A 13,048-nucleotide genomic window follows, 5' to 3' on the forward strand; every position below is an offset into this window, starting at 1 on the left:
AGCTGTAGAATTTCACCAGGTTTGAGTGTGCCAATGACCGCAGATTGGGGTTTCGCTGTCTTCGAGTGACTATTAAGAAACAATGAAGAAGTGAGTGATTTTAGTCCTGACCTGTTTGTTACAAAGCTGTTGCTCACACTCTCCAAGTCTCCAACAGCTGTACTGCGGAGCAAGCGATTCTTGCTCGTATCAAGTGGCAAGAGCAGGTAAGTAAGACGATTTCCATAATGAATGGCCTGACTGTATACTATGCTCTCCTCTTTATCAATCAGTTCTTGTTGCTTCTCTTTGCTGCGAGTTGGCCACACACGTAATTGTTCCGCCGCCACTTCCAATGCTGAGCTCTGTTGCTTTTTGACATGGTCATAACCCTTTAAAACAAAACAATGATGCTGCAAACATTTTGGCCAATCTGTGAAACCTTACAAGACATGACATACCACACAGTTAAGCAAGTACGCAGCTCCTTCCTGTTGTTAACATCCTTCCTATTGGGTCTATAGTTCATTTAGAATGACTGCTCTCTTCAGTGTGTTGAACCGGAACTTGAAGTCAGTTGTTTAGTTTTTATTTTAGTCATTGATGGGATGTGGGTTTCGCTGGCATGGCCAGCATTTACTATTCTTCCCTAATTCCCCTTGGAAAGGTGATAGCAAGATACCTTCATGAATCAATGCAGACCATTCAGTGTAGGTGCATCCACAGTCCTGTTTGAGAGAGAATTTCAGGATTCTGATCTATCAGTAAAATAATGACAATATATTTCCAAGTCAGGATGGTAAGTGCTTTCAAAGGGAACTTGCAACTGGTGGTACTTTCATGTAACTACTAGCCCTGTTCTTGTAGATTATTATGACCATAGATTTTGAAGATGCTGTCTAAAACGCCTTGGTGAATTTCTACAAAGCATTTTATAGATTGCAATAGAGCATGTACTGAATTTTGACAGTGGAGGGAGTGAACGTTTGCGGATTTGGTGCCAATCAAGCAGGCTGCTTTGCCCTGGATTAGGTCAATCTTCTTGGGCGTTATTGCAAACGCATTTAACCATGCAACACCAGACTTGTGCCTTTGTATATGGTGGACAGGCCTTGGGGAATCAGGTGGTGAGTTACGTACTACAGAATTCCTAGCCTCAGACTGGCTCTTGTAGCCATAGTATTTATTTGGTTAGTCTAGTTCAGTTGCTGGTCGATGGTAATCCCCAGTATGTTGATAGCCAATGATTAAAACTAAATAAAGATGACCTTTTTGAAGAAGGACAGAGCCAAGAATCAAGGAGATAATGCAAACTTTGTCAAAAGCCTGTTTAGGCAACATTCAGAATATAGGGTCAGGTGCTGAGTAAAGGGGAAATGTTAACAAGTGATTCTCTGTCATGCACTAAGGCCAGACCAGTCCATTACTTACTGATTCCAAAGGATGGTCACCATCGACTTCCAAATATAATGCTCGGATATGGTTCTGTACATCGCTGTAAAACATGGCCTCCCAGAATTGGAGGTTGGTCCACACCAAATGTTCTTGTACACAGCTGTAAGCAAACTGTGTGACACCAGATCCCAACTTCTGCAAACATTGAGGTTATCTGTTTAAAGATAATGTCTAATTCCCATGCGTGCGTTAATATAAACACACATCCTCAAATCTACAATTACTACCAAGAAACAAAGTGAATTTACACCTTGAACAGAATAAATAAACTGCACCATACTTTATTTCTAGAAATATAAACAGAACTGCAAATGACCACGTCAGCAAATCATAACCGATTTTTGCCCCATCTGGCATTTGCATGCGAGTCTGCTACCCTGAAAGTGTGCATCAGTGTCCCTACATTGCCTTGTATGCACGTGGTTTGCCAGTGCTACTTTTGCTTGCGTGTATTTGCATGGTGTGTATTGCCATGTGTATGGATGAGCACGTCTGGCCATCTGCATCGGTGTCTGTGTATTGCCCTGTGTTAATTGTTTCAATTCAATGCCCTTCAAATGAAAGGCCAGCACCTGAACCATTAACTGTTTCTCTGTCCACAACTGCCAAACCTGCTAGATATTTCTGAAACTTTTGTGTTTCTGAGCTGCAGTTGTGGGTGAGCCTCCCTGAACTATCGGTTCTGTATGTTTGTACAGGTCTCTTCAGCTATCTTGTGCTTATGTTAAAGATGACCACGTGCTGTCGTGTACTCTTTAGAATGCACTTACTCTGCAGAAGGCAGTAACTAGTGGAAGTAGAGCTGCAGCAACTAAATGCTCATCCAATGGCATACAATCCTGTAACAATAAAAAGTAATTTCAGTCACTATATTTTTGACACACGACCCCCATCTTACCCACCTCCGCACCAACACCTCTCAGTATGTCTGACATTTCTGCTCCCTACTACACAGGGAATCAGATCAGCCAGGGTTTGCAATGGAGTAGTGCTATAGGGGGATGGGAGGCACAGAAGGTGACAAAGTGAGAGGGAAAGATAACATATTGACTGTTGAGCTGCGGAATTTGATCCGATGATGATTTTCAAATGCAACTTTAATAAGTGCTATAAGCAAACATTAACAGGACCGTAAGACAGCAAGCAATAGGAACAGGAATGGGCCATTTAGCCCCTTAAGTCTGCTCTACCATTTAATAGGATCAAGGCTGATCAACATTTCTCAAATTCACTTTCCTGTTCTTCACCCCGTAACCCTTGATTCCACTAGTGATCAGAACCTATCTCAGCCTTAAATATACACAAGGGCTCTGTCCCATAGCTCTCTGAGGCAAGGTATTCCAAAGTCCCTCATCCCTTGAATTGGTAACTTTCGGGACTTAAAGTAGACTTCATGTGAAGGGGTTTTTAGGGGAATGACCAGTGTCTAACAAGGAGCAGAAAGGCAAAACCTAGTGAAGTGACAAAAATCCATGATCAGCTGGAAAAGCTGAAACTAGCTGCATATTTTTTGCATTCTTGTGAACAAGTTTGAATAGCATACCTGCAGAGCACAGTTCATCATCCGGACAACATAATCGAACTGTTGGTGGTCAAGGACAGCTCGATTTTGCAGAACATGTGAATTCAGCTCCTCAGTGAGGCATTGGCGAGCAGCACGCCCTTTCAGGGCTCTTAACACAGCAGGAAGCAACTATGCGGGGACAACAGATTTGTAAATATTCTGAAAAATATTTGCGATTAAACCTGCACGTTAAGCAACTTTTCTTAGCTGTAAAGGCAAAGTTGCCTCACCAAGGTTTTGAGGAATGAACTTTCCTCAGATCATCTCATTTTCCACAATCAAAACAACAGGAATACGCTGTTAAGCCGTCTCTGGACTCTCACATGAAACGTTCCCTAGACAGGTGCTACATGGGTTAGATACAGAATAAAACTTCCTCTGTCTCTTTAACATACTTCAGCACATATCTTACAGAACACCTTGTGCTACTTCAGCATGTAATCATCCCAATGATCTCATCAGCTCTTTCACAGTCTGTGCAAATGAATGGCAGTGCTATCCGTCAGTGCCACTTCCATTAGCAACTAAGAATCATTAGAGCTCTCAATACAGTTATTCAACAAGCTAATACACAATTAAATAACAAGTTTACCTTTTTGGCTTCTAACATTTTGTTTTCAAATATGTAGGTTATGCAATTCCTGACAACCTCTAACCTTCGAGCACTGTTGGCAAGAATGATACCATTTTGATCAATCGTCGTAGCTTTAAAAAAGAAAGATTATTTAAAGAATTTTCAGTCAAATGAGCTACTATCAATATTCACCCCATCTTTAGCATATACCAAAATTGTGCTCCTTGTGCTTAAATAACAAACACATAACAAACTCCATCTTTCCAGCAAAGAGATGACCATCATGGTAAACTCACCACTTGGAGGTCCCATTGGCACCATGCATTTCATCTCAGCTTTAACTGCAGGTGGGGCATTCTTCAATTTGGCAGTGGCCTGGTCGATGATCCACTGCACTGTTCCCTCATCCAGGTGAGGGAAGGCACTCTGTTGCACCCGTAAATGGGAGCCCTCTTTTGGTTTCTGTATTTTGTGCATAGCAACTGCAGGATAAGGGTTCTCCTGTTAGAAGGACAGAATTGAAATGATTACCTAAGGATATCTTAATTGGAGCCATTTACAGTTATTACTCTTGCCATCACTTATGGAATTTTTTTTTTTTGGGGGGGGGGGGGGGGGTGTGTGCCAGGGAGGAGAGGTTGTGTAAGAAGTGGACATAAGAAAGGAGGTTTCAAAGAGCAAGTCACCACTGCGCCTCACTTGCGTCTTCAGGCACTATTCAATCCTCTGCCCTGGATTATCTCTCCTCATCCCAACTCACATCAGCAGCCAACACTCAGTTACAAACTCCACCAAAAAAACTGCGGTTCCTCTCATGAAAATCTTGGACATCCTGATTTAGAAATTCAAAATTCTTCAAATGAAACTGTCAAGCTCTTCCTGCATCAACAGATAAACAGTCTCATGGCTGTAAACACCGTGACTTTTTATTTTCCTGTATTTTTGACTGTGGACTGAAATCTAAAAAGAATGATTTTTTTTAAAAATCAAAATTCATAGAATCATTAGAATCCCTACAGTGTGGAAACAGGCCATTTGGCCCAACAAGTCCACACCACTCCTCCGAAGAGCATCCCGCCCTCACTCATTCCCCTACCCCTGCATTTCCCCATGTCTGGGCACTACGGGCAATTTAGCATGGCCATTCCACCTAGCCTGCACATCTTTGGACTGTGGGAGGAAACCGGAGCACCCAGAGGAAACCCATGTAGACACAGGGAGAATGTGCAAACACCACACAGACAGTTGCCAGAGGGTAGAATTGAACCTAGGTCCCCGGTGCTGTGAGGCAGCAATGCTAACCACTGAGCCACCGTGCCACCCGACCCTGTTGAAAGCAAAAGGTGGGCATAAAATTAGTGCAACCAAAACCTCATATCATCAGCAAAGATTTGGAAGGAATCCAAAAGGCCTGAAAAAAATAACTTGTTACATCTGCTATGCAGAATGGTAACAGAACTGTGCTTCTGACTAGTTTCCTTGTGTTGTCTCTGTATCTGTTTATAGGGCATTGGAATTTTAAGAAAGGGGCAGAGTTTAAGTCATAGAGTTACAGATTAGCAATTCAACTTGTCTACTTTTACCATTACTTAAAAATAATGTGTGATTAACCAGAAATCATTTATTAATTGCAATGGAAAGAAAACTGGCATCCATACTCTTTTAACATGAACAATGTAGAACTGGGTAATTTTGTGGTTTAAGTTAAATTTTCGCATTTGTGATGACTCCTGGAATACTGGAGCTTGATTACCAGCACACTACCCCAGCGAACCATGACACAACATGCAAACATTAGGGAATGGCCCCATTTCTGATCTTAGAACAGAGGCCAGGTCATTGAGGTAACAGCTGAAGGTGGCTGGGCCCAGGCCACTAACCGAAGGAACTTCTGCAGTAATATGCTGGGACAGAGGTTTGAGGCTGCAAATGAGACTTTGAACTGAGTGACCTTCGCGCATTCTTCATTGAGCCAGGCTCGATTTCGTGGTACACTGGGTGATATGCCAAGTCACAATTGTGGTTCAATACAATTGTATGGTTGATAACTCACAGCACCTCATGGTTACCTAGTTGAATTGCTAGGTCTGTTCAAGTCTGCCCCAGTTAACACAATGGCAGTAGCACAAACATAATGGAGAGTATCCTCAATGTGAAGACCGGACATGGTGTCCATGGTGACTGCATGGTCATTCCTACTACTGTTGTCATGGACAGATGCATCTGTTATTAGTGGATTATGGAGGACATGTTTTTCCCCTTGTTAGACCCCTCAACCAACTGGTGACCCAGACAAGCAGTCATATACTTCAGCACTCAGCCAGCAGTAGTGCTATTGAACCATTCTTACTTGTTGAAAGATTACTATACTTTTGAAAAGCAAGTAACCTGGCTCTCATTCTAAGTGCTGTTTCCACTGCTGTTCAAGCAACTAATGAAAGTTCACAGATGAGCTAGAGCCAAGGAGAGTATACGAAGAGAGCTTTGGCTGACAACAAGCAGCTGATTTGTCTATGGAATAGTGACCAGTTATCAGAGACAAGGGCCTTCTGCCTGCTAACAACTTTGTGATTGGCTCCTGTGTCGCTGCACAGCCTATGGATATGTGTAAGATAGGGAGAAGCCATTAGATCTCCACAAAGCCAGGAGGTTTTGCTCTTTGCTGCAGTAAAAACTATCTGAAGGCTGAAGAAAGCCAGTTTGTTTGTTTCCCTCAGCAGCTGCTGTAATCTGTGGCTCTTGACCAGTAAGACAGAGTCTTTATAAGTGTGAACCAGCCAGCCTAGACCTTCTGCATGCCAGTAACTGAAGGAGAACAAAGGAACAGCATGTCTTAACAAGCAAAAAGGACCATCTTGTGAGATAGGGACTAATGAACTGCCTTTCTAGTCTTTCCCACCACCTGTGTTTTTTGCTCTGTGTGTGTGAAAGGGTCAGTTTATAAATGAGAGTTAGTTTTAACTCGTAGAGTTCAATGTCGATGGTTCATAATTGTTTATCTGCAGTTAGAACCTATTTATTTGTGATAAGTAGTCATTGTTGAGTACAGAAACCTGGTCCTATCTTTCTGTCAACCACAGTCAAAAGACAGGTAAGTTTCAGGAATTTTCTGTCCTTCTTTAAAATCTCTAACTTTTGTGACAATTTTGGAATAGCACTGCTTGACATCTAGCAAGCTACCTCAACGTGGTGCAACATGGCTAAAAGGATGAAGTCAACTCCCCCAGTACCAAAAAAAAATTTAATCCCAATTTTAACTTACAAAATCTACATCTAGCAAATGCTGAAATCATCAAATTTCCATCAACATGCCCTTGAGAGTATTGCCCTGTGAGTGCACTGCTCTTATCAAAGCTATTCATTTAAATTAGGGACATACATTCCGGTGAAGCTGTTCGGATATTTCTTTCACATGTTTCAGAACTTTCTGTGGACTTCCCTCCTCCAATCGTACTCTCTCAATTTCATTTGCTACCAACTGTAAACAGAAACAGAAAGCATGCCCCATGATGACCATTAATCAATCAGGATCTAATCATATATTATGCAAGCACAGCACTATAATTACAAAGATGCACAACTGACGCAAGAGGTTATATCTGACCCAAGTTGCCTTTTCACGGACCATCAGGGAGTTCCATAATCTCCTCTCATACATTGTCTCCATTGCCTCATTTCTTGTCATAGTGGCATAGCAGTAATGTTACTGTTCTAGTATATCAGAAGCCCAGATTAATCCTGTGGAATACAGGTTCAAATTCCATCACGGCAGCTGGTGGAATTTAAATGAAATTAATAAATCTGGAATTAAAAGCTGGTCTAATGGTGAACATAAAACCATTGTCAATTATTGTACAAACTCCTCAGTTCACAGAAGTCTTTTAGACAAGGAAATCCACTGTTCTTACCCAGTCTGGCATACGCATGACTCATGACTCTCAACAGTGTGATTAATTCATAACTGTCCTCTGTAGTGCCTTAATAAGCCATACAGTTGAAGGTCAGTTAGGGATGGGCACAAATACTAGTCTTGTCAGCAAGGCTAACACGCCATGAAAGAATAAAAAAAAGGAATTCTCATATGTTGACATGGGTGACCCTAAGGCAGTTTTTTCATGTCATGCTTCAATGGGAGATTAGACAGAACCACCCTTTCACATACTGACAGTGAGGCCGAACAGGATTACTCTCTCACTCTAATGGGGCCTCAGGCAGGGTCATGATCATATATTCCAAGGAAAAGGCCAAGCTGCATCACCTTTCCACACACCTGATTCAGAGTCGGGCCTGGTTACCTTCCAAAGGAAGGGTTCATTTGGGTCATCTTCCCATAACTTAGTCATCTATTCTTGAAGTCAGTGGTTGAGGCCAAGGTGCAGTTCAACCAATAATCTGCACTTAGTTTCGAGTACAGAAGTGTAGAGAATGGAAAATATTATTGAAATCCAGACCTTCCAGCAACCTGTGGTCCTCTAGGTTTCAATAACCCTGCTTTACATTCCACATTCACAATCTTTATAATTCTGAGAATCACAGATCCTGAATTAGATAAGCCCAGTGATCACTCACCAATTTAAGATATGTAGGGGAATCTAGAACTAGGACAGTTTGAAGATATTGCGTGTTGCATATGAGATGGAGATGAGAAGGAATTTCTTCTCTCAGCATTGTAAACCATTGTAATTTGCTAGCCCAGAGAACAGTGAAGACTTACAGACAGGTTTTAGATCCTCATAAAAGTCAAGATTTAGACGGGGCAGGCAGGAAGAGAGGTCAGACAACAATCAGAAAAGCCATGAATAACAGAGCAGGCTGAGGTGGGCGGGGGCAAATTACTTATTGCTACTACTATTTCGTATGATCCTACCTCATCAAACAAGTCACATGGTCGATATGGTGAGCCTCTTTCTGATACAAACCGTGCAAAAGCCATTCCATCAAGAACTTTCGTCAGAAATTCATCATCTTGTAAACCGCGTTGGGCCAAAAAGGCTACCTGTGCCAGCAGAAAACAATTCATGAGTCACAAGCAACCTCATTAAACATTAGCAGTGCCTAAAAGGTCACTTTCGAATAATGTCATCATTGATAATCTTTGAAAAATGTAGTATTCCAAAATAATCATCATTACAGCCTTCACGACCAGTGACTTGCCATTCAACTGGACTCAGAAGTACGTGCCTGGTAGCGCGCAGTTGCTGCAACCAGCACACTTCCTGTACTGTGCAAATACCACAGCAGTATGTTTCCTTAAGTGTATGGACAGCCTTGATGGTCCACTACTTGGGCCACATGATTTCCCCCATGCTGGTATACTCTCGGCACTGCCAGTCGGAGTGCCCGTTCCTGTATGCATCCTGTACTATGCAATCATATCTTTTGGTAAGCTCACTCTATTGTCCAAGTGCTCCTTGCCATTGTGCTCTGGGTACTGTTAAGCATTCTAACCAGTACACTTCCTTACTGTGCAATCATCCTTGTCTGCTGAGTGTGTAGGCTGTATACTTGCACTATTACTACTCCTGCTTGCAGGTGCAAGACACTGAGATGAATCGTATCTGTACGTTCCATACCTTTCCACCATATACTACTCTCTAGCCTCTGTATGTACCCATCATACCTTGTGAAAACGAATGACTGGCTCCGGATGGATGCGGATAATTTGCAGACACCACCGATAACCCTGAAACAGCTGTGCAAACAAGCGCAGAAAGACAGCACGGATCTCCTTATCCTGGCAAAGCACACAAAGTTAGCTGGAATATTAACTACAGAGAACTAATTTCATGCAAGAGATCTTTACAGCTTTATTACAGTTAAAATTATAGCGACAGACCTTAAAAGATTATAATATTGCTAACATCAGGCAAGAGCTAACTAACATTCGAACAAATGCGGTGCATTGAGAAAGGACCATGCATGGAGAATGGAAATCCCTCTGCCATAGAAGATCAAGTAAACTCAAGAGAGGAAGAAAAATAGCTTGCATTTATATAGTAATTTTCAGGATAACTAGGAATCTCAAAGTGCTTCACAGCCAGAGTTGAGATTTGGTTCAAGTTATGAAATTATGTTCTATACTGAGGGAAACTTAGGAATTTCTAGACAAGGACAGACCAAGGTACATCTAGTTTGCTTTTATTATCTGGGTTGGCATGAACTGCAATAATACAGCTGACTAATCACTATAATCAAGTAATCGGCAACAGACCCAGGTATGAGAGAAGGAAAACTTCAAGCAATGAAAATCTTTCAGAATGGGAGATTGACGGAAATGGGAAGAAGCGGGTGGGCGATGGCAGAGTGTGGGCAACGGTAGAGGGGCGGAAGAGGGAGGGCAATGGAAGGGGTAGGAGAAGAGGGAGGGTGATGGAAGGGGAAAGAGAAAGGGCAAGGGTGGAAGAGGGAGGGTGAAGAGTGAGAATGAAAAGGGGAAAGTGGGAGAAGGGGAGAAATTTTTAAAAATGGGCCTAACCACGTAACCACTGTTCATTATCATAAAAACCCATCTGATTTACTCAAAGAAATCTGATGTCCTCTCCCAATCTTCCGGACCCACAGCAATGTCCTTGTCTCTTAATTATTGGGTAAATAGGATGGCAATAATATTATCAGACAGGGACGTCCACATCCCGTAAATGAATGAAAAAAAAAACGTCCACTGTTTTCCCACCATCTGTCTTGACCTATAATGGTTCTCAACCTGGTGACATTTTGATTTTAAAATTCTCATCCTTTTGATTAAGGTACTTGTGGCTTCCATCCCTTGTTGATGCAAACTCTTCAACGCCACCCCCGCCTCCCACTTCTGAAATTTTTGTACCCCTTTAACACGACTTCTGGTAAATGTACAATTTTCATTGTTCCACTAATCACAGTCTTGTGTGGTGCGACCTGGGCTATAATCTCTGGAATTCTCTCTCAACTGTGTCCATCTCACCATCTCGCACTTTTTCTTTAAAAAACTCCTTCAGGCCTACCTCCCAAGAGATTTTTGCCATCTAATAAACATCTCATGTGACTTAATTTTTTTTTGGCCATTTTTCCTGTGAAGCAAGTTGGGACATAGGACTATATTAAATGCAATTTACACAAGATGCTATTTGTAAATGGCAAAGCTTTAAAAAGAGAAAAACAAATTTAAGACATCAGTTAAGCAAATCTTTAAAGTTTCGAAAAATTGTTGATAAAGGCATAAATAAAAGCATTGGGGTCCTAGCTTTTACAAATAGGAGCAGAAACACTTATCATTGTGGACCCCAATTAGAATATTATGTACACTTCTGGTACTTTTGAGATACACACAAGGATAATACCAGGCATGAGAGGTTTTTCTTATGTGGAAAGAAAGATATTGGGATGCTTTGCTGGGTCTAATCTTAACCTTACCTATTGAAATGCAGGGAAATTTATAATGTTTAAGGGCTTTGATAACAGTAAACCAACAATCACCTTTTCTACTGGCTAATAAGTAAATAAACCAGCATAAATTTCAAATTAGCAGTGTGTCCTGGGTAGTTTTTCAGGCAGATCATTGTTGAAATATGACATGCTCAACTGGAGAAGGTGGGAATGTAGAATTTGAAACAAACAGATCAGCCATGATCTTATCGAATAGCAAAGCAGGTTTAGGGGGGCCAAATGGTCTACTTCTGCTCCAATTTCAAATGTTCATATAAGAAAGGTTAACTTCTCAGGTCTTAGTACAAAGGGCTGTAAGATGCAGAAAGTTGACAATCTTAAACTAATGACTCAAATTAAGTCTTCTTAGATTTTGCAGTTCAACATAATTTATCAATACAATTAATTCAGACAGCAGGATCAGCCATTGTAGGGCAATATTTAGTCAGCAGCGTAAGAGCTCATTCATGGTTGTACAAGGTTCTGGTTAATTCAAGTTAAGGGTTACCAATGTAACTGGACAGAGCTCCTGCTTATTTACTTGATGAATTAGGTTAGTCACTCAGTGTAATTGTGGATAGAGTCACTGTCCAAAAAGGAGAGCAAAGGTTGTTGTTTAACTGAACAGGACTGCTGTTTATTCAGGATAAGGAGTTTTCACTACAATGGAATCCAGGATGCACTGCTTTTGCAGCAAATTATGGGTTATTGACTGTGTAAACAGAGTAACAAAGTCATGGTTTATCAATAATGTGTTATCAAAATCTACAAACAACTAAAAAGATACCATGTTATTTCTTAATTCTGAATTCTCATCTATTATTATACCTGGTATTTCATTGAAGGGGCTGATGTAGAGGAAGGTGGAAATGCATAATCTGCATATTCCAACTCTGGGTCCAAAACCTGAGAGAAAATCATAGAAAATAAGAATTCTGAAACATATGTAAAACATTATTAGAAATATTACATGTCACACATTTTCCTAACCTTTTCCATTATAAAGATCCACTGTCCATTGTGGGAGCTGTTGCTAACATAGTTTGACAGAGGGACAGTAAACCAAACTAAAAATTAGCTTCTTTATCACTGGATTCACAAAACAGTGAAGTTAAAATATTCAATGACCCTCAAAATTGCCCAACTGTTCCAAATCAGATTTTAAGAATAACAGACATCAGACACCAAGTTTTTAACTTAAACAGAAATGAACAATTTATTAATACTGTAACTTTAGCAGAGTAAAACTGAACAACAAGGTAATCTAGTGATCTACGATTTAAATCCAACCTTTGGTTCAGAATCCCTGATACACACACACAGGCACACACAGTTAAAAGACAAATTAAAAAGAAGATAAAAGTTGTAATTTGCCAGTTCAACATTCATTTCAACAATAAGTATAGGTCTTTATCAATCCTTGAAAGAGGCGTTCTAGTACAGACACACAGGATATTATCTTCCTTGAATTCCAAAGTCATTGGTCAATGAAAACAGCTTTCAGCTGCTCCAAGAAATATTCATGTGTTCCTTAATAACTAGGATTCTTTTCTCAGAACATTCAAAACTTCTTTAATTGAATATAAAACTGGAGAGAGTAAAACTTGAACAAATTCTCAGTCCAGCATCGTCCAAGCACACAGGGTTCTGCCCAAAAGAACAGAATTAAAAACCAGTTCAATCTATGGCTTCTCTTTCTTTTTTCAACATTCTCTGTGGTTGACTGGCTGTCACCAGCCTACCCATGATTGACCAATGCAATATCCAACCATCGAGTATAGTACATCCTAATGCTGAAACGTCTGCAGTGTTCTTAGAACCCTAATTAACCTGCAATTATCTTTCCAAGCCAGTTCCCATATGCAAACTTCAGTTTGTTTGTTCTCTCTTTTTTAAAGCTGTTCAAAGTTCAGTTCTCAACTTCAACTCAGATTCAAACCAAAAATGAGAAAAATAAAGAAAAGCAGTGATGACCTCAATACTATGTGGTTAAAGCCAGCAAAATGCCCTACATTTAGTCCAGCGGCAGAGCGAGTACAGGCCGAGTCCCGTGGCGGAGCGAGTACAGGCCGAGT

At 40.9% G+C, this 13,048-nt stretch overlaps 1 protein-coding gene across 1 annotated transcript in view; it reads right to left on the reverse strand.

Annotated features, from left to right (window-relative positions):
* Positions 1-13,048, reverse strand: part of sbf1 (SET binding factor 1) — a 178,119-nt gene that overhangs the window by 43,455 nt on the left and 121,616 nt on the right. The window contains exons 10-19 of the mRNA XM_048609970.1: positions 11,802-11,879; positions 9,193-9,306; positions 8,440-8,568; positions 6,952-7,050; positions 3,869-4,073; positions 3,591-3,703; positions 2,978-3,127; positions 2,205-2,273; positions 1,411-1,569; positions 112-371 (exon numbers count right to left, since the gene is read on the reverse strand). Of these exons, the coding sequence (XP_048465927.1) occupies positions 112-371; positions 1,411-1,569; positions 2,205-2,273; positions 2,978-3,127; positions 3,591-3,703; positions 3,869-4,073; positions 6,952-7,050; positions 8,440-8,568; positions 9,193-9,306; positions 11,802-11,879 (1,376 nt within the window). The remainder of the gene's footprint in view (positions 1-111; positions 372-1,410; positions 1,570-2,204; positions 2,274-2,977; positions 3,128-3,590; positions 3,704-3,868; positions 4,074-6,951; positions 7,051-8,439; positions 8,569-9,192; positions 9,307-11,801; positions 11,880-13,048) is intronic.

The sequence above is a fragment of the Rhincodon typus genome, chromosome 22, assembly GCF_021869965.1.
Source record: "Rhincodon typus isolate 14 chromosome 22, sRhiTyp1.1, whole genome shotgun sequence".
NCBI classification, from domain to species: Eukaryota; Metazoa; Chordata; class Chondrichthyes; order Orectolobiformes; family Rhincodontidae; genus Rhincodon; species Rhincodon typus.